This window comes from Neofelis nebulosa, chromosome 9 (assembly GCF_028018385.1).
Source record: "Neofelis nebulosa isolate mNeoNeb1 chromosome 9, mNeoNeb1.pri, whole genome shotgun sequence".
In the NCBI taxonomy this organism is placed as follows: Eukaryota; Metazoa; Chordata; class Mammalia; order Carnivora; family Felidae; genus Neofelis; species Neofelis nebulosa.
Window position 1 is genome coordinate 19,327,447 of NC_080790.1, and position 18,949 is coordinate 19,346,395.

General features: G+C 38.3%; 1 protein-coding gene across 14 annotated transcripts in view; it reads right to left on the reverse strand.

Annotated features, from left to right (window-relative positions):
• The window catches only part of ITSN2 (intersectin 2), a 146,759-nt gene that overhangs the window by 36,578 nt on the left and 91,232 nt on the right, over positions 1-18,949 (reverse strand). For all 14 annotated transcript variants that reach the window (XR_009248260.1, XM_058682679.1, XM_058682677.1 and 11 more), the window contains 7 exons: positions 17,885-18,090; positions 15,690-15,754; positions 13,709-13,875; positions 11,896-11,941; positions 11,692-11,813; positions 9,853-9,949; positions 8,982-9,173 (listed from right to left, as the gene is read on the reverse strand). Coding sequence is in view for 13 of the 14 variants with exons in the window: in XM_058682679.1 (XP_058538662.1) it covers positions 8,982-9,173; positions 9,853-9,949; positions 11,692-11,813; positions 11,896-11,941; positions 13,709-13,875; positions 15,690-15,754; positions 17,885-18,090 (895 nt within the window). In the remaining variant the exon portion in view is untranslated. The remainder of the gene's footprint in view (positions 1-8,981; positions 9,174-9,852; positions 9,950-11,691; positions 11,814-11,895; positions 11,942-13,708; positions 13,876-15,689; positions 15,755-17,884; positions 18,091-18,949) is intronic.

Here is an 18,949-nt window from a genome sequence, read left to right on the forward strand (position 1 = left end):
GGCCATTTTATATGGTGCTTATACTGCAATCCGCCTTGAGACAAAACATGGATGACAGGGTGTATAAACTTGACCTGGTCTCATGCTTGCTGGACTGAATTCTAGAGGAAAAAAGGGGGTTTAGGTTAAGTATTCTGAATGCCAAATGGCGCAAATGCACTTCTCTGGAAATGCCAACAGAGTTCTCACTCTCCTTTGACTCATTTTTGTGTCTAAGTGACGACGGGTCCCTACATACCTTCTCCTCTGTCACATATGCAATGAGTAGCTGTGTCCAATAGCCAATTTCATGTTGACTGTTCCAGACACTTGAGCACTTCACATCATACATCTGCTGCTACACCACCACTGTCCTGGGGGGGTTTCATGCGCACGTGTATTTTTTTTTTTTCTCATGGTTACTGAACAGCTTGCTGTACTCCTAATTTTCCCCACTGGTATGACCACACAGCCCATACTTTCAAACTGTTTGTGACTCCATAACTGGTCACTCAGCCCCACTGTGCTCAGTGTAGGACACACGCACTCTGTAGCCCTGCCTAACTTCATGGAGGTTATCGTATGACCGCTGGGGGCCCAGGGATCCCAGTAGCAGGTCCTTCTAATACTTTAAATGTAACTTGACTGGCCTGGAGGTACTGAAAACGGCTAATTCTCCTTACATTCTTGTCACCTGAATCTTGGGATTAAGTGACGGTTGTTCTGCTTTTATGATCTGGAATAACAGCAGCTCTCAGTTAATGGAAAGGTGTGTGGGCAGAGGCTAGGAGCACGAGCTTTGGAGTCAGACTGGGACTCGAGTTCTAACTTCCATCACTGACTAACCCAGACACGTACCTGAAGTACTCAGTCCACTGCTCAGCACAAAGCAAGCCCTTCGTATGTGTTAGACAGTGACCTAGCACTTCAGAAATCCCTGAGTCTCATCTGCAATGTAGGTATTATCATCATTATAGAGGCGAGGCTAAGGTTCAGCAAGTGAGCGGGAAGAGCCAGGGATTCAAAGCAACCTTCCCAATGCACTCCCCCCACATTCACTCCATCACTCTCTCTGCTTTTTTTCCTTGACTAAGTGATTTTGCCTTCTGACAACAGCATTGAGACATCTCTGTCAAGGGTGTTTCATAATTTGTTGTTCTTGTTTAAAACAAAGTTTAAAGCATGAAGACAAATGACTCAAACGAGAGGCAAAGGATCTAAACACACATTTCTCTAACCGAAGATCTGCAAATGGCCAAGAAACACATGACAAGACGCTCAACATCATTAGTCACTGAGGAGATGTCAAGGAAAACCACAGAGAGATGTCTGTTGCTCCACACCCAGAGGGATGGCCATAGTAAAAAGTCAGATAATAACCAGTGTTGGTAAGGACATGGAGAAACAGAAACTTCGTGCACTGCTGGTGGGAATAAAACGGTGCAGCTACTTTGGAAAACAGTCTGGCAGTTCCTCAAAAAGTTAAACACAGAATTACCGTTTGACACAGACATGTGACAAGACATGTCTGCCCCAAAACTTGTACACAAACATTCACCGCAGCTTGTTCTTAACAGCTAAAAAGTAGAAACAACCCAACGTCCACCAACTAAAGAACGGATAAACAGTGTGGCGCCCCATACAACGGAACACGCCTTCGTCATAAAAAGGAATAAAAAGGAATGAGGTACTGACACACAGACAGCATGGATGTACCTCGAAAACATCATGCTAAGTAAAACAAGCCAACCACACGTTTTATGATTCCATTTATATATGTCCAGAACGGGCAAACATACGCATAGAGACAGCAAGGAGGTTGTCAGTGGCTGCCTACGGCTCCCCGCGACGGCTGTATAGCGAGATAGGAGGACAACAGCTGAAGGGCACAGGACTTCTTTTGGGAGTGATGCAATGTTCTGGAATTAACCATCCCGGTTGCCAGTCGCACAACACTGAATAAACTAAAAACCATTCGGCTGTACACTTTAAGTGGGTGAATTGTATGGTATGTGATTTGAATCTCAATAAAGCTGTTACCAAAAGAAGTGATTACGTCCAGCTTGATCTTTCCAGACACTATTCTTAAAGATTCCTGTCCTTGTTTATCACATTCAGTCTTTGCCTCCTGGCCTCTTCTCCGTGTGTACCTTCTACGGAGAGAAAACACAGGGCGGCCTCTGTCTTCTCTTTTCTTTTCACTGGTTCCAGTGATGGCTGTGGTGCAGGAACTTCACAGCTACTAACAGGGTGGCCGTGACCACACGCTAGGGGAGGTTTAAGAGCATGGGCCCTGGAGCCAGACCATGTGGGTTTGAACCCAACCCTCCCACTTACTGGCTCTGTGACCTTGGACAAGTTATTTAGCTTGTGCTTTAATGGCCATATCTGTGAGAAGAAAATAATAATGAGGTAAAACATTAGGGAACCTCAGAAAAGGACCCAGATCAGTAAGTACTCAATGAAGGGCACTTTTCGTTTTTCTTTTTACCGGTATGGGCAATGGTTGTGCAGCCAGAGCTTTGTTCACTATTCTCCTAGAACCTGTTCCCTGCCTCCACAGGTCCCTTCGCTACCCACCCTTAACTGCGGACACCCTCAAAGGGCCGGCATGAACTCATTCTCCCTGAGTCATCTCATTGACTTTCACGGGCTCAGCACCATCCATCTGCCTTCACCCCACCGGCTGACGTCCTGCTGCTGTGGGTCTCAACCCTGTCTGACCACCCGGGTGCCCCACTGGTGCTTTGCAGTCAAAACCACACTCCTCTTCTTTCCCCAACTCTGACTTCTTACTGTAGCCGGTGGCACCACTATTCTGCCTGTCACCAAGACAAAATCTGGGAATCAAACTGACACTTCCACCTGCCTACACATCCAATCAGTTCCCAACTCCTGCCAATGTTCCTTCAGAAACGGTTCTGAGCTCTGTTTCGTCACTCTTCCCCCACCTTGGCAACGTATCAGAATCATCTGGGAAGCTCTGAAAAATCCCCACACGCTGGCCATGCTTTAGACCATTTAAATCAGGACTCAGGCATCAATAGTTTTTTAAAGTTTCCCAGGTGATCCCAACGAATCTCTGATTCAGCCCCTGGCCTGCCTCTCAAGCCCCGAGTTTCACTGTTCCTGGCTTTGCACTTCCACTCCAGCTTATAGAGTCCCCTCCCCTCCTCCGCTGTTTCTTGTCTTTGTCATGCTCTCCGCCCTCCCACCCCACCCCACCCCCCATCTGCCTTATTCCTATTTACCTTATGGTCTCACAGTTGCCACCTCCGGGAGGTCTCCTCTAATTCACCAATCTATGGTTGAATTAGGTACTCCTCCTCTGTACTCTCTTGGTGTCCAGTAAATACCTATCACTGTGCTAAGCCAAAAACTGACACTCTTTTTCATATTCTCAGAAGTTAGTCCTTTGCTTGGCCTTATGCAAATGCTCAGGAAGGTAGTTGAATGATTTTCCAGAGACGAGGAAACGTTTTCTGGAAAGAGGTTGTTTATGCCAGATATTCATGGATGGGATGGATTTTGATCCATATGCTGCACTCAAGGTGAAAGCACCAACTTGATTACTTAAGTGTAAACTTCTACTTAACTCTGGTGCCTCCAAGCATTCACTAAAGTTACTTTGTACTAAGAATGTTTAATTCTACGTTTGCAAAGAGTATCAACTTGTAAGTTCCCTCCAATGGTTTCAGAAAAAGGTTGTGGAGCAAAAATTGTAAATAATAACATTATCCATTTATCCTAGATACTGTCTTTTACTTTCAAATCAAAATGTCTTTTGCTTTTGAGATACATATGATTATTTTGGATCAAACTATCTCAAGCTTGACGATTTAAAATTTCTTTTGCCCCTTGTGATATAAAACAATTCACTGGCCTGTACCCAGAGACCATGTTAAGGAAAAAGAAATTCCAAAGAAATTCAATCACGACTACAAATACTTAAAAATAAGTTTTAAAGGATGCTTCAAAAGAAATACACAATACAAGTAATGTAGTTTGTGTCATTTTAATAAACACACTTGCATAGTTATATTACAACTTTGTAAAAATAAAAACAGATTACCTCATGCCAAGCGTGCCCAGCATCTGCACAATCTCAAGACCTTTAATACTATAGTTTCAAGACACACAAAATAAAAATTTAAGGCAAAAACAGCACTTTGCAACAATTTAATAACTTATTACAGTAGCATCACAGCAGCATCCAATAATGCCACTTTAGGCAAAGTCTCTCAGTATTTCCATTATAGATTCTATTTACAAGAGTTTATAACTTGGTAAAATGTATTCTAAGAAAACTTGGCAAATAAAGCTTTGGACTGGAATTGGCATTTCTTTCTCTACTTTTCCTTCCCCCACTTTCTTTTAAACTATTGGTATTTCTTATTGTATTTTAAAACAATAAAACAGCAGTTACATTTTTTAATAGTTGTATTATTGTAAAATGACTCTTTAAGATAAAGTTTTAGAGGAACCTATGCAATGGGTAGGACTGACTTAAATTTTCAAGTTTTCTAAAAAATCAGCTTTGGTTTTACAACTGATTTTTTCATTGCTGGAAAACCTATGAGATTTAATCACATACTTTAAAAATGATTATCACATACTATAATCTTTAAATAAATAGGTATTTTTAAAAATAAATAGGTATTTTGATTCTTTACTTCCCACGGGGTTCAGATTTATTCCATTTTAAGATTCTGTGTTCCTGATAAGCTCTTTCCTTCTACCGTTGCTTTCTAAGCAAACTGAAAGCTGCCCTCCCATACTGAATGAGGGAGAGAGCAAGTACTTGGCTGAATATGAGGTACTACAAAGGAATGACTGCATGCGTTTTTAAGAAGGACTAGTACATGTCATACAATTTCCTTTACTTTTAGCTTTCTCTCAAATATATGGCAAAATACCTACACAAAGAGTAGTATTTCAGTAAATACAGTAATTTTATTTTCCAGACCAACAATTCAGCTTAAATATGCCATTATGTGATTTGATTTAGCTCCTGGGTACCTGACAAATACATTATTTTCGGATTGATTACAGATGCTAAGCTCCACCTGAATGTCATTCTTAGTCACTTATATTTATCAGTGTTACAGTGAAACAATTTGAGCTGTAAAAATACCTTTGAAATAATTTACCAGTGTATTAGATAAGCCCAAATTCAAAATTATAAAGAGAAAATATTATACCAAACTATGCAGCTAATTAACAGGTCTGATTTCCAACCCCAGGGTTTAAAATAGATTTAAAGTAACTGTACTTAACCCGAACCCGCCCAAAGAGTGCAAAAGCGGAGAGTTCAGAAAATACAAGGTGAGACCAAGTAATCCATACAATTTGGAAGATCAGGTGAGTTCACAAGGACTCAGTCTTTGCGTTGTCTCCTTTAGTGACTGCGGGCAAATCTGTTATTCCACTTTGTAAAGTGTTATTATTGCTTTCCTATTAATGTCATATTTTATAAAAGTTATCATGATGATGCCAAATGCTAAAAATTGAGGTGGTCTAATAACTAGAAATCCCTGCCCCGGGAGCACACATACACATCATCATACGTCCCTGTAATGTTAATAAGCATTTTGAAACACAGACATTTGAACTTTGTAAAGTTCTAACTAAAGTACTGATTCTTTCTCAAAAAAAAAAAAAAAAAGTTATGATTTAGGCAATGACTGAAATTATTCATTCACAATGTATAGGCACATTAACATAAATATTGCACAAAATATGCCTCTAACTGAAACTCAGAGATATAAAAACACACTTCACTCTTCTTAAAGAACTCTGTGAGGAAATAAGATTCTATGATTGTATGTACACTTTTCCTGATAATACTCTGACATTCATAAACAGTAGATTGCACTGCAGTTTGTAAACATTTTAAGTTGCATAAACGTCTCATTGATTTTCAAACATAGTTTAATACTGCCTACTAACAATCCTTTTTGTTTCAGCTAAGTACTCTCCAATTTACTTGTTTATAATAATGTTTATAATCTTTAAAGTGTTTTCCATTCAAGGAAAACAAGTAAAATCCTATGCCGAAGTAGCCGATGTGTCTGAAGACAAGATATTAGCCAGAGAATTCTGGATGGTAAAATCAATCTTCCAGCCTCAAAGCATCTTCATGGACATAGAAGAATGCCAGCTCTCACACATCATTCTTTTGCTTGAACTCATTCCTGACTAGATAGAGCCTACAGGCCCGCATCAGGGGCATTTAAACTCTTCAAGGACTCCTTATGATTTTTACTAAACACATTAAGAAGAACGTCAACCAGTGTCCTTTTGTGACCTGAAACAGGCAGTCACCTAATTAAAATAGATAACATGAATTCTGACTTTAGAATGTAGTACAAACGTTAAGCAAGGGAAGGTTTTCCTGTCTCAACTGTCAATGATGGGAGCCTTTCATTCCTCAAAAAGAATCCATTTTTAGGTCACCAAGAAAGAAGTGACAACTGACTGCTACAGCACATGATGCACTATCTTCATTAGCCCAGAGCTCACAGACCCTAAGGGAATTCCCACAGTGCAGTACTCGTTTGTGGGCAGCCGAGACAGAAGAAACCCAGCCCACTTTGCATATACTGCTGGGGCAGGCTGCTTTCCTCTTTTCTGAGAAAGCTTCCCCAATGTGTTACTGCTCCCACCCCGAAATACACAGAAAATAGAGAAAAGGTTATTTCCAGTTATTGGCCTTTAAACGAATTTAAATATTGGTACTCATGATGGCACACTAGAAAGGAACAGAGCAAACAGTGCATATTTGGGAGCAAATCACGTACTGAACCAGTTAAGAGCTCACTGTGATTAGGATTAGATCAAACATAAGAGCAAAACATAAGCAAGTTTTATCTGAATTGTAATGAATATACACGTTGCGGTAACATTAGAAAAGCATGGCGGCCCATTCCAAACCAGTGAGAATAGTCTGTGCAAATAGTGGGTCTTTGTGTGTTTGAACTCCCACCATGTACGGGCAAACTCAATATGCATGCTAATGACCTACAATTACCAAATTAAAAAAAGAAGAAAAATGCTAAAAGATGCCAGAGTGAACAGCAGGGAAAGCCACACAAAGACCCACTATCCTTTAACTTGTTACAAATAAATTTTAACTGTAAATTAGAAACACAAAGAAATAATCACAAGTGGCTCTAACATTCAAACGAAGTTAATGAATTGTGTAGGAGATATTTGATCAGGGCTGCCTGCCCTGCCTCCACGCTAGAGTCAAACTTGGATAGTGGGTCTCTGGGGTGCTTTCACACTGGAAGACAACATTGGGTCCTATAAAAAGAAAAATGAGGAATAAAATGAACATAAAGCAAATTAAGTGGGTGAGAAAAAATTTGACTAATAACATGCAACATCAACTAAACAAATTTGAACTATTAAAATTCTCAAACTTTAAAAAACATCCTAATTGCATTATAAAATGAAAATAATTATAAAGGCCCAAGAAACGCAAATGGTAATCTAAAATTTAACCAATTTTCACGGACTCATATACTCCTGGCTGTTCTTCCTCTAGAACAGCTTTTATCTGTTCTTTATATTCCTGACTACCTAAGACTTAATTGGAAGAAGCGTTCTGCCACTGGAAAACAAGATAAACAACAACAACAACGCATCTGGAGAACGACCACTTTACATCCTAGGTGCTGTAACAGCCAAACATCCTGGAGAACTGGAATGCCTCCAAGAATCACTAGCCAAAGAGCATCCAGTCCTGGTCCGCATGAAAGGCAGCTTCCTCTCTCAGGGCCAGGGAAGGCCCTCAGCTATGTCTAATTAATTAGATGAACTGGCTATAGCACCGAAAGCTGCCAGACCATCAGCGGAGCTTAAAACCGGTCATTCACTTAAGTAGCCCCAGTTTTTGGGGGGATGTTCAAATCATAAAAAACTGAACTGTTCCCATATTCAAATTAGGAAATTTAGTTGCTTTATCTAAATGAAAATCTCCCAGGATCAAAACTATCTTTAGAACTATAAGCCCTAAAGTATAAACAGTGCACTAATATTTCAAAATTATAGATACAGTAAAAATTCTTAATACTCGCACTGAATTATGAGCGTATCTCTAGCTTTGACCGAGTTACCATTTATATGTTCCCAAAACTCAATTAAAATGAAAGCCTAAATATTTTAGATAATTTCACAAGAATGATAAAAATATAAATCATGATGTATCTTGTAAAAAAAAAAAAAAAAAAAAAAAAAAAAAAAAAAGAAACCAAAAATCAAAAGGGTGGGAAAAAGTGACATTTTACAAAGGCAAAAAGTATTTCCAAGTGCTGTTTATTCTCTATTATGAATGCATTTTTATTGTCAAATGTAAGTAAGGCTAGGTAACTACGAAGAGATAGTTTTATATATAATACCAAATTTCACACTGAGATCTGGATCCTTGTTCTAAAAATAGTGAAAGAGATCTTGATTCATATGTCTCTTATGGCATCAGGTATCTTTTTAAAAAAATCACCTAACAGAGTTTTGCACACAGTTTAAACCGGTTTTTAATTTTCTCCTAATCTGGATGATGTGTAAATATGTGAGTAATAAATGAGAAGGTTGCAAAGATTAATAGCACCTGTACACTAAAAGGGTAATTTGAATAGGTGAGTACAGTAATTACTGGATACTCTTTGTTAAGCAGGAAAAGATTGTTAGAGGCTAAAAAAGGATGGTGGTAATGGGAAGTTGAAGCATAGACTGCTTACACCCAAGAACCTGTTAAAGACTTACAAATTTTTTCAGATGAAGTCTAACAGTAAGGTCTAAAGCTAAGAAAAAAGTATAAAATAAAGCAGTATAATTTTTGATTTTGTAAAAGATTTCCTTTTGCATTTTATTGCTTTAGTCACTAATATTCGCTTGCTAAGAGTGCTGAGTTTAAGATATGCTCCAGGACAGAATGAGTGCAGTGCTGTCTATTAAAGCTTTTGCACTAGTTGAGGGGCAAATAGTTGGATATTACTCACACTGTTGACTTGGATCGGAGTCTGTTGTCATCTTAACATAGTTTGAAGGAAAGAGACCAGTCACCCCGTTGATTTCTCCTTGCCACCAGTCAGGATCATCTTTGTTCAAAACATTGATAAGTTGTCCCTTGGAGAAATTCAGCTCATCCTCGTTATTTGCTACATAGTCATACATAGCAATCACCTGACATACTACGAGAAAAAGAACAAAATAATAAAGTAAATTAATTATTAATACAAAGATCACATGTTATAACTCCCCTAGAACTTAAATGACTCTACTATTAAATGTTAAAATTAGGGTAAAATTTTCCTTGAGCTGCTCTGCTTCACCCTCCTTCCTCCATTTTCCTATTTTATAAAACAAGAATCTCCCAACTACGGTTAATCCAAGTGAACTGCTTCACTTTAAATAGTTGCCTTTTTTTGCAGAGAGTGAGAAAGAGAGAGTGCAAGTGGAGGAGTGGTAGTGGGAGAAAGAATCCCACCCAAGCAGACTCCTTGCCTAGCCTGAAGCCTGCACAAGGCTTGATCTCGCAACCGTGACATCACGACCTGAGCCGAAATCAAGAGTTGGACACAACCAACTGAGCCACCCCAGTACCCCAACTGCTTCACTTGAAGTATAATAGCATAGCAATTCCACTTTGAAAAATTTCAAGGAATGAAGTGGTTCAAGTATCACTTAAACAGTTGGCTGTTTGTATATAGATCTTTTTAGAAAGGAAGTTCTCATTGTAACATTACTTTCAGACAGAGTTACAAAAAGAACCAATTTTTAATATTTTTCAAAGCATATGCTAATCTAAGAAGTGGCTGAATTTCAACAAAACTTCTGTAAGATGAAATACAAGTTAATTCACTTCCATACCAGGATGAAAGGCAGGTGTAGTTCTTTCACTACTTGGACCCAAAAGTTTAACATGGCTGGCAGGAAACCATCCTTTCTGTCGCTTTTTTCCTCTGGCCTATGAAATTAGCAAAAGGAATATGAAAGATGGGATCAAAAATAATTACTAAGACATAAACTAAAAATGGCTGTGCAGTAAAGAATTTACCCTTGTCCCAAGAGAGGTCTGGACTCTACCTTTGGCTCTTGGGAGGTAATCTCTAAACCTGTGGTATGTCCTGACTGATAAGTGTCTTATTTCCTCTGGGCCTTGACCATGCCAGACAGTCTAACAATGTGACTTATGGGGGGCGCTCTGGGTGATACAGTATGAACTCAACCTCTAAAAGGATTGGAGACTAAGTTTAGCCATAAGTGCAGAACCATGTCTAGGATGTAAAAACTCTGTACACCAAGGCTCAAATGAGCTTCTGCGCTTGGCAATACTTGATGTTTATTGTTGCCAGGAGTCAATGCTATCCATGACTCCACTGGGAGAGGACAATGAAACCTCTGTTTTTGGAACCCTCCTGAACTCAGCCCCATACATCTTTTTCCTTGTCTAATTATAATCTAAATTACTTTGCTGTAACAAACTGTAACTATGAGAAGAATAGCTCTCAGTGTCTCATGAGTCTTTCTAGTTAATTATTGAACTTGAGAGTGGTCTTGGGGACCTCCAAACTTCCAGCTGGTGTCAGAAGTCAGGGTGGTCTTGGGGACCCCTGAATTCTGCACTGGCCTTCCAGGTCAGTATTAAACAACTGGAAGGCTCAATATGCATATCAAAATGGTGCTGAGAACACTACTTGCAGAAGCCTGTTAGAGAAGTCTATTAGGAGGTCTTCTGGACTCAGAGTTCTCTGGATACTTCACACAAATAATATTTATAAACTAAAAAGATCCTTCCAGAGTTCTCCTAGGAATCAAGTCAGCACTTAAAATGGTACTGTGCACAATGAACACCTCTTGGGGCTCTGTCAATAATTAATGCAGAGATCACAAATAAAATTTGTGGAAAGCCATGCTCGTCATATTGTTGGGTCAATCTTTAAAGCAAATCAGGAAGGTGGGATTTCAAGGAGTTACTCAAGAAGATACTCAGTTTTGAACCTCCAGTGTTCTTTAGGATTGTTTAAGACTGATGTGCAAGAATGAAGCTGTATTTATCCTCCATATTACAACCATATATCAAACCTACATAAAAATATAGCTATTATACCTCTCATGATCTTTTAATCTTAAAAAGCTTTTTATTTTTAGTCTTTCTAGTAAGGAACTTTGAAGAGAAAAGAACTTTCTGTATCAAAACATATGCAATAACTACTTCTGTTAACATTTTAGGAAAACATAGGTTCATTTATGCCTGCATTTCCTTTCCTTGCATTGCTGTTTCAAAAACATAAGACTATGGTAGAGAAAGTCCAATGAGTAGCATTTTCTCAGTACATAGCCTGGATAATGTTTCTTCTCCTAGATAGAAGAGGCTATATACATACGGTAAGCCTGGGGTTATCCCAGGCAAAGATGATGGTATGCTTTCCTTTAAGATGGTGACCTATGGTTTATTAAAGCAGGTATTGGAAAACAATTATGTCTGTAGAGAAAATTATTCTTGGTATCATTACTTATACCAATTCAGCTGTGCTAAAAATAAGCAGGGAAGAAACTAGAGGGGAACATAATACACCACAATGTTAATACTGATTACCTCTAAGTGGTATGATTATAGGTGATCTAAAATTGTTATTAATTTTGTTTTCTAATGAGTGTGCATTATTTTTATAATAAAATTGATAAATATTATTTAAAGGTTATTACCTGTAATTCCCCTTGCCACCACCCACTTGAATTTTTCTTTAGGATTAGTATCAACTGCCCGGGTGCAAGGCTAAGTTGTTCAGAACCAGAAGCCATATATGCTGAAGTTACTTGAGCAATCTCTGAAAAGAAGACAGACAAGAAACTATGAATTCAAGACTATTAAACACTGTAGTACTTTTTTAACTCCATTATTATACATACCGGGTTTCTTGTTTGATGTTCCGGATTTGCTAGCACTCCCAAAACTCTGTAAGGAAAAGACATACTGTTTTATCATTTTCTAATAATCCAGATGTAAGAGTACAAAGGTTATTATGAATTAGATTTCTAATCCCCAGGGTTCTTGTTCCTTTAAAATGAAGGTCTACTAACAAACATTACAAATGGATGATGCTGGCATCTAGTGACTCAACAAGAACAGCTCATTTTCTGCATCTTACCTGAATATCAAACATGAGCATCTGGGCCAGATACCTCTCATTTATCAGGTTAGCATCAATGCCCACTACATATATAGTTTGAGCCCTGTGTCAGGCTCTGTGCTGACAGCTCAGAGCCTGGAGCCTGCTTCGGATTCTGTGTCTCCCCCTCTCTCTACCCCTCCCCTGCTCACACTCTGTGTCTCTCTGTCTCTCAATAATAACATTAAAAAAAATTAAAAAAAAAATAAAGATTTTCCTTGGAGATCAGTGGTGACATTAACAAATGTTAACTTTTTGGTACTGTATGATGAAACGTGTCAATACTAAGAATATGTGCATAACTCAGTGATTCAGTATCTTCCAAATGACCAATGAATGATGTCACCACATGGGTAATGAATAATGTTACCAGCATGGGTAAAAAATCCATTCAATTTTAATTCAACAGTAAGAAATGTTCACGGATATGGCTTTAGATTCCATGTGTAACTAACTTGTAAAAATTTAACACTTACCAAGTTTTGGTGTAGTAATATCAAGGAATATCCACAGATATCTAAAAATGTTATTAAAATATGTCTCTGTTGGGGCACCTGGGTGGCTCAGTCGGTTGAGCGTCCAACTTCAGCTCAGGTCACAATCTCACGGTTTGTGAGCTCGAGCCCCACGTTGGGCTCTGTGTGTCAGTGCAGACAGAGCCTGCTTCAGATCCTCTGTCCCCCTCCCCACCCCACCCCCACTTCCTGCTCATGCTTTCTCTCTAAAATAAACAAACATTTTTTTTTAAATTAAAAAAATATTTTTCTGTTTTCTCCCATATCTGCGTGAGGTTGAATTTTCTTTGTGCACATCAACCAAAAGAATGTATCACAACAGACTGAATACAGAAACAGGAGAATCCACCTGTCTTCAGGTTAAGCCAGACATTAAAGAGATTTGCAGAAATATAAAACAATGCCCCTCTTTTCACCAAACTTTTTTGTTTGAAAATATATTGTTGGTTTTCATAAGAAGCAAGTTATTTATATAACCATGTAATGGGTTTAATTTTGTTACTTTAAAATAAGTAAATATTTTTAAAACTGCAGTTTTAATTTCTAACATGGAATATATAACTATATTTAACCCATGCATTAAAAAAAACTCTTTATAGAGTCCCCAATTTTTTAAGAATGTAGAAAGTTCCAGAAACCTAAAAGTTTGAGAACTGCTGCACTGTACCATACTAGTAGAAGGATGAAAAGCAGCAGGAACTCATAATGTAGGGCAAGTCACATTAACGTCAGGGCCTTAAGGTAAAATTTTACAGACTCCTTCTTGGTGATCCCTTGGTAAGCTGGCCTGGATCTGGGATCATCCCTAGCTTTAGTTACCATGAGACCAGCCCTACCTCTGGGTCCTGTTCTTAGAAATTTAATGAAATCCTGTCTCTCTTACCTAACAGGATCCCTATAATAAACTGGTGCTACCTTAAGTGGTTTTCTTACAACCAAATCCTGACCAAACACATATATACAGGAGTCTCTGTTTTAAGTATGAATCTCAAGACACAAGAATGGAATCATTTTGTTTCTATATCAAAATAACTTTACCTCCTGATCTTTTGGTTTGACATAATTTGATGGAAAAATTCCAGTTCTATCTCCAATACTTCCTGTCCACCATTCTCCATCTTTCTGGGTCACCAATATTTCTTCACCTTCAGTGAAAGTCAAATCTCCAGGTTCTACACTTGAATATGGATAAAGTGCAATATATTCTGTCAGAAACAAAGCAAAAAGAAACTAACTTGGGTTGTAAGATTATAGAAGGAAAAAAAATTATGTTAATCTCCAAATCCTGTGTAAATTAACGTAAAAGACCTTATAACTTAAGAAAACCTAATGTAAAAAGATCTTAAAACAGAAAAAGGAATGAAGCGATTGTTTAATAATTTCTTAGAAAAAGACTACTTAACATAAGTCATTATCATGGAGTTGCTTTTTTTTCCAACTGTATCATCATCTTATCACAGAGAATAATCCATAAACACAAACAGATCCAAGTATCTCTACAGAGTCAAGATATGGAAAGTATTCTTCAACCTCCTTACACAAAATACATTTTAATATGCTAGGTTCTTTTCTCTTTAATTCTTATATAAACACAGTTACGAAAATGCCCAATATTCAGCTGACACCAGTACCAGAGGCCAAGCTCCACCACAATGACCCAGCTCCTAGCACAGTGCTTGGCACACAGATGCTCAAAAAATACTTGTTAACAAATGGCCTCAAGGGAAAGGTCTGCATGTCAATATTGGCTTTGGTTTCTGTCCCTGTTATTACTGCTACTTGGAACAAACAGTCGATGATCTGGCTTTAGTCTTTCTTCTCTAGTTATTTTTATTTGTCAACCTGGAATTTCATCTGTACATCCTAAACTAGAGATGACCGGGAACATCATCTACGACCTGTTTACTATTCACATTGCCAGGATTACTCAATTTATGGGATTTAACAAAACCAGAAATGCATGCAACATTTAGGTATGCAGTAATAAGCAAGGTCCTTCCCAAAAAACTCCTCACTACTTTCCCAGACTCATCCCATAGCACTCACTCCACAGTGAACCTATTATTCCAGCCTTGCTGGTGACCTGAGTTCCCTATCCATTCATAGCTATGTTCTGGCTCATGACTTTCTCTCATTCCACAAGACCTGTCTCTTCCTAGGTCACTATGCAAAACCCTACTCCTTGCTTGAGATGATTCAGTACTGCCATGTCTGTGGATTCCCAGTTCCCACTTAAAACGAAGTTATGTCCACTCATTATAGAATTTATTACAATGGTACCCCTATCTTCCCCAGTCTACTGTGAAGACTCGGGAGACTGTGTTTTATTCATCCTTGTATCTTTTAGGCGCTAGCATAAAACCTTAAACACAGTAGCTACTATATAAGCAGTTTAAATTACCACTAAACTGATTTTCTTGAGCAAAAACAGAAACATACAATTACTTCACTTCAACTAATTTTACAATGGATGTATAGAATTCATTTATAAATAACGTTAAATAAAAATGGCTGAAATGAGGATAGACAATCTTTCATTTTTTCAAAATAAATAATAAGTTATTAGTCGAACAACCTAAAGGGCTACAGAAAAAATTTGTGTAATAATTATAATAAAACATACCTTGATTTCAAATCCTACTTAATGATTTATAGGATCCACCATAATTAAAATGCAATTTGTAAACAACTAAACGTACTATAATTGCCTTATTTTCTAAATTACTGTAACGCAGGTGTATTATAAGAAAACAAAAAATTTCATGCTATCTCACTGCAACATCTTTTATTTATGATCTTACTTACCAAGTCTATGCTGACTGTTTATAGTACTGATTTTCTAAAAATGCCCTATTTTTTCTCTAGTCTCAATATTCACATGAAATAAACAAAGGACAGGTTTTCCTAAACTCACTTTAACACTGAAGACACAGAAACAGGGAGGATAACCACTGGGGGAAGTCAGATAGTCAATAGCTAATCTGACGCCCATATAATTTACAAATTGCCGAAAACTCACCCTCTCCACCTGTGTAGGCTGCAGAGGTAGGTTTCTTGTTTACAGCTGCATACAAAGCTTCTGGTCTGCCAGATAAATACAGAAACAGATAAGAAAAAATAACAATGAAACAAAAAGCCATCAACAAGCAAAACCAAGAAACGTGACAGAAGGTGTTTGCGGTACATTCTTTTAGGACTTTCTAAAAGGAATTTAAATACTGTCTCAGTAAACAGGCTAGAAATATTCTCATACAAAAAACTGTAGGGGACTAAGAATGCCTAGTTACAGACTTCTAAATTTTTTACTACAGTCAAGTAATTTCAACATGATTTTTAAACAGTTTTTTAAGTGTGAGATATTTTGCCTTTCTAAAGGAATGTAAAAGTCACCAATGCTTTGGTAAATGGACAGTTATTTGGAAAAGCACATGGCGGGCTTGGCTTCATACAGGGAGAACAAGGACAGTATGTAAATTTTAGTATCTGTTTAGAGTACACTACACTTAAATATATAAAAATAACAACTTTATTTTTTATATTTCAGAGCAGGTAAAACTTTAATTTCCAATTTAACCCAGGAAATGGAAAAAATCTGGAAGCCTGTCATGTTTAAGAGCTAGACATCTAGGGGCGCCTGGGTGGCTCAGTCAGTTAAGTGTCCGACTTTGGCTCAGGTCGTGATCTTGCAGTTTGTGAGTTCGAGCCCCGCGTCAGGCTCTGTGCTGACAGCTCAGAGCCTGGAGCCTGCTTCGGATTCTGTGTCTCCCTCTCTCTCTCTCTCTGCCCCTCCCCTGCTCACACTCTGTCTCTCTCTCTTAAAAAAATTAAAAAAAAAAAGCTAGACATCTGTAGGATGCACCAGGGCTTCCCAGGATCCTTGAGGAAACTATATAGCAATAAGTCAGTACTCAGAATGGAACCTCGCTACAACTCATGGCCACAACTGAATGCACCACCACCTTGTTTAGGGCATGATCTCTCCATTACTGCAGGTTTTCAAATTACAGGTCTTATCTGTTAGAAAAGATCAGTAATGAATGAGAAGTTGGGGGGAACAGCATTTAAACTTACTGCCTTTACGCTCAAGTTTTCTTCTCTGTAAAATGTTATGGCGTTTAAGATAATTCCTGTAAAGGGCCCACCACAGTGCCACACGTCAGCTCTGAATTGTTATCATTTACACACTTCTAAATCTAAAATTCTGTGTCAGTCTGAAGAGCAAATTTCTGCACTGGAACTAAAAATTCATACAGAGAATCTCAGCCTTGAAAATGTTTTTAAAGATTAATTTACTCTTTTTATCCCATCAGTTGGAAAACCGAAGGCAAATAGGTTATTCCACATAGGCTGACAAAAAGAACAATCAGAACTCAAGCCTCTTGATTTCCAAAGACCTGTCTCTTTTCATTCAATCAGATCACTTTTTTATTCGGATCAACTTCAGTATAAAACACAAGGAGACAGCTGCCCATCACTACTTTTGTACTTATTTCTTAAACATCTTAAACATGCCTGGAGATCTCATTCCTCTACAGACTGGGAAATTAAGGCCAGAGACCTTATTTAGTTTTTACTTGTTCTTCACTTGAAAATTGATTCATCTGATTGTTCATTCAATGAATCCTCTCCTTATTCACTGAGCTAATATGACTGAGAAGCTACTATGCATTGAGATTACACTAGGCAGGAAAAAAACCTGAAAAACAAAGACACGGATCCTGCCCTCCCAGAGCTTATGATCTAATAGGAGAGATGGGTAAGAAAATAAATAATTGCAACCCAGTCTGTTATGTGCAGTAAGAGAGGTATGATCTTCAAGGAATTCTGGAGGCCCAGAAAGGGAATGCCCTACACTTTGGCAATGGGGAGGCCGTCAGCAAAGGTTTATTTAAATACTGACAATGCACGGTAAATAACAAGGGAGAAGTGCTCCAAAGGAAATGAAAAGTAACTCTTGAGCTGCCACAAAGAAAGCAACAGATCTAAAATTTTAAGCACTTTGAAAACTTTAGGCATCTGAAATAACTAGAATAAAAGATATTCTAAAACTGGTACAAATATGTGAAGTACACTTTTTTTCACTCTAGAAATCCCCCTCTCGATATTCAAACTGAAGCATAAATGTTTTATTTTATGGTATAGCCAGTTGTTCTTCAGCCGCCTCATTAGTGAAAACACCAACATCCACGTCTCACGTAAACACAAAATGCTTACTCTTCCCGCTTGACTTCACTCCCAGGGAGTATTTTGACATAAGATTTTGGAAACCACCCTCTTCCTCCATGCACCTCTCCAAACCACCAATTTTCTTGCTGTTCCAAGACAGTGATAATATCATGTTTTGAAAAGTTCAAGTGGTTATCCTTCTTTGCAGTCCAAGAACACAGGGCCTGCGCCTTTAGGTTTTCTACAACCTGTCCCTGTGAACATAAAAACACAAAATTTTTAAAGAAGTAACCACAATTTTTGTTTCCTACTATATAGCTTGTTCACAGTTCAAACAAAGACCAGTTTGGTACGGTGGTGCCTTAAGATAACTTTTATCTACTCTACTAAATGATTTACAATTATATATGACAGACAACCATTTGAGTAGCCTTCTGTTAAAAGTTTTTCCCTGATCTTTGAACAGTGCTAATATCATTAACACCCTTGTCTTTCCAGAAGCTCACCCTCTGGTGACTGATGGGTCCTCTTTGTCCAGTCCCTTTCCCTTCCCGTTTCACATGATTTTCCTAAATTATCTTATTTATGTCTATGCCTTCTCTAATCTATATCTTAATTTTAACTCTATCTCCTCAGCTCCAGACCTGTAAGTCAGACTACTCATTGGGCCTTCCCACCAGGTTGTCTCTAAACCAGATACCTTAAAGTTGCACGGTGAGACATCATTTTTAGAGCCCACAGAACCCACTCCTCTTGCAATGCTCACCCAAGACAATGCTATCACCATCCTTCCAGTTACTCGAGCTCAAGACCCTGAGGAACCTTCTTTAACTCCCAACTTCTTCCTTACTCTCGACATTTCAATGGATTGCCAATTTTATGTCAATTCCTAGTAATCTTAAATCCACCTCCTCTTCTATACATTTTCTTTACTGTGGTACCAGTTTACGTCATCATCTCTTGTAATTAGCTACTGTGGCATCCCTCCTTGCTTGGTTTCCTTCCTTTGCTTCCTTCCACCAATCAACCCCTGTACTACTGCTGGGAGTTAGGTTTCAAAAATATACACACCTCTTGGAAACCTTCAGGGGCTGCCCACTGCCAAGCAGCTAG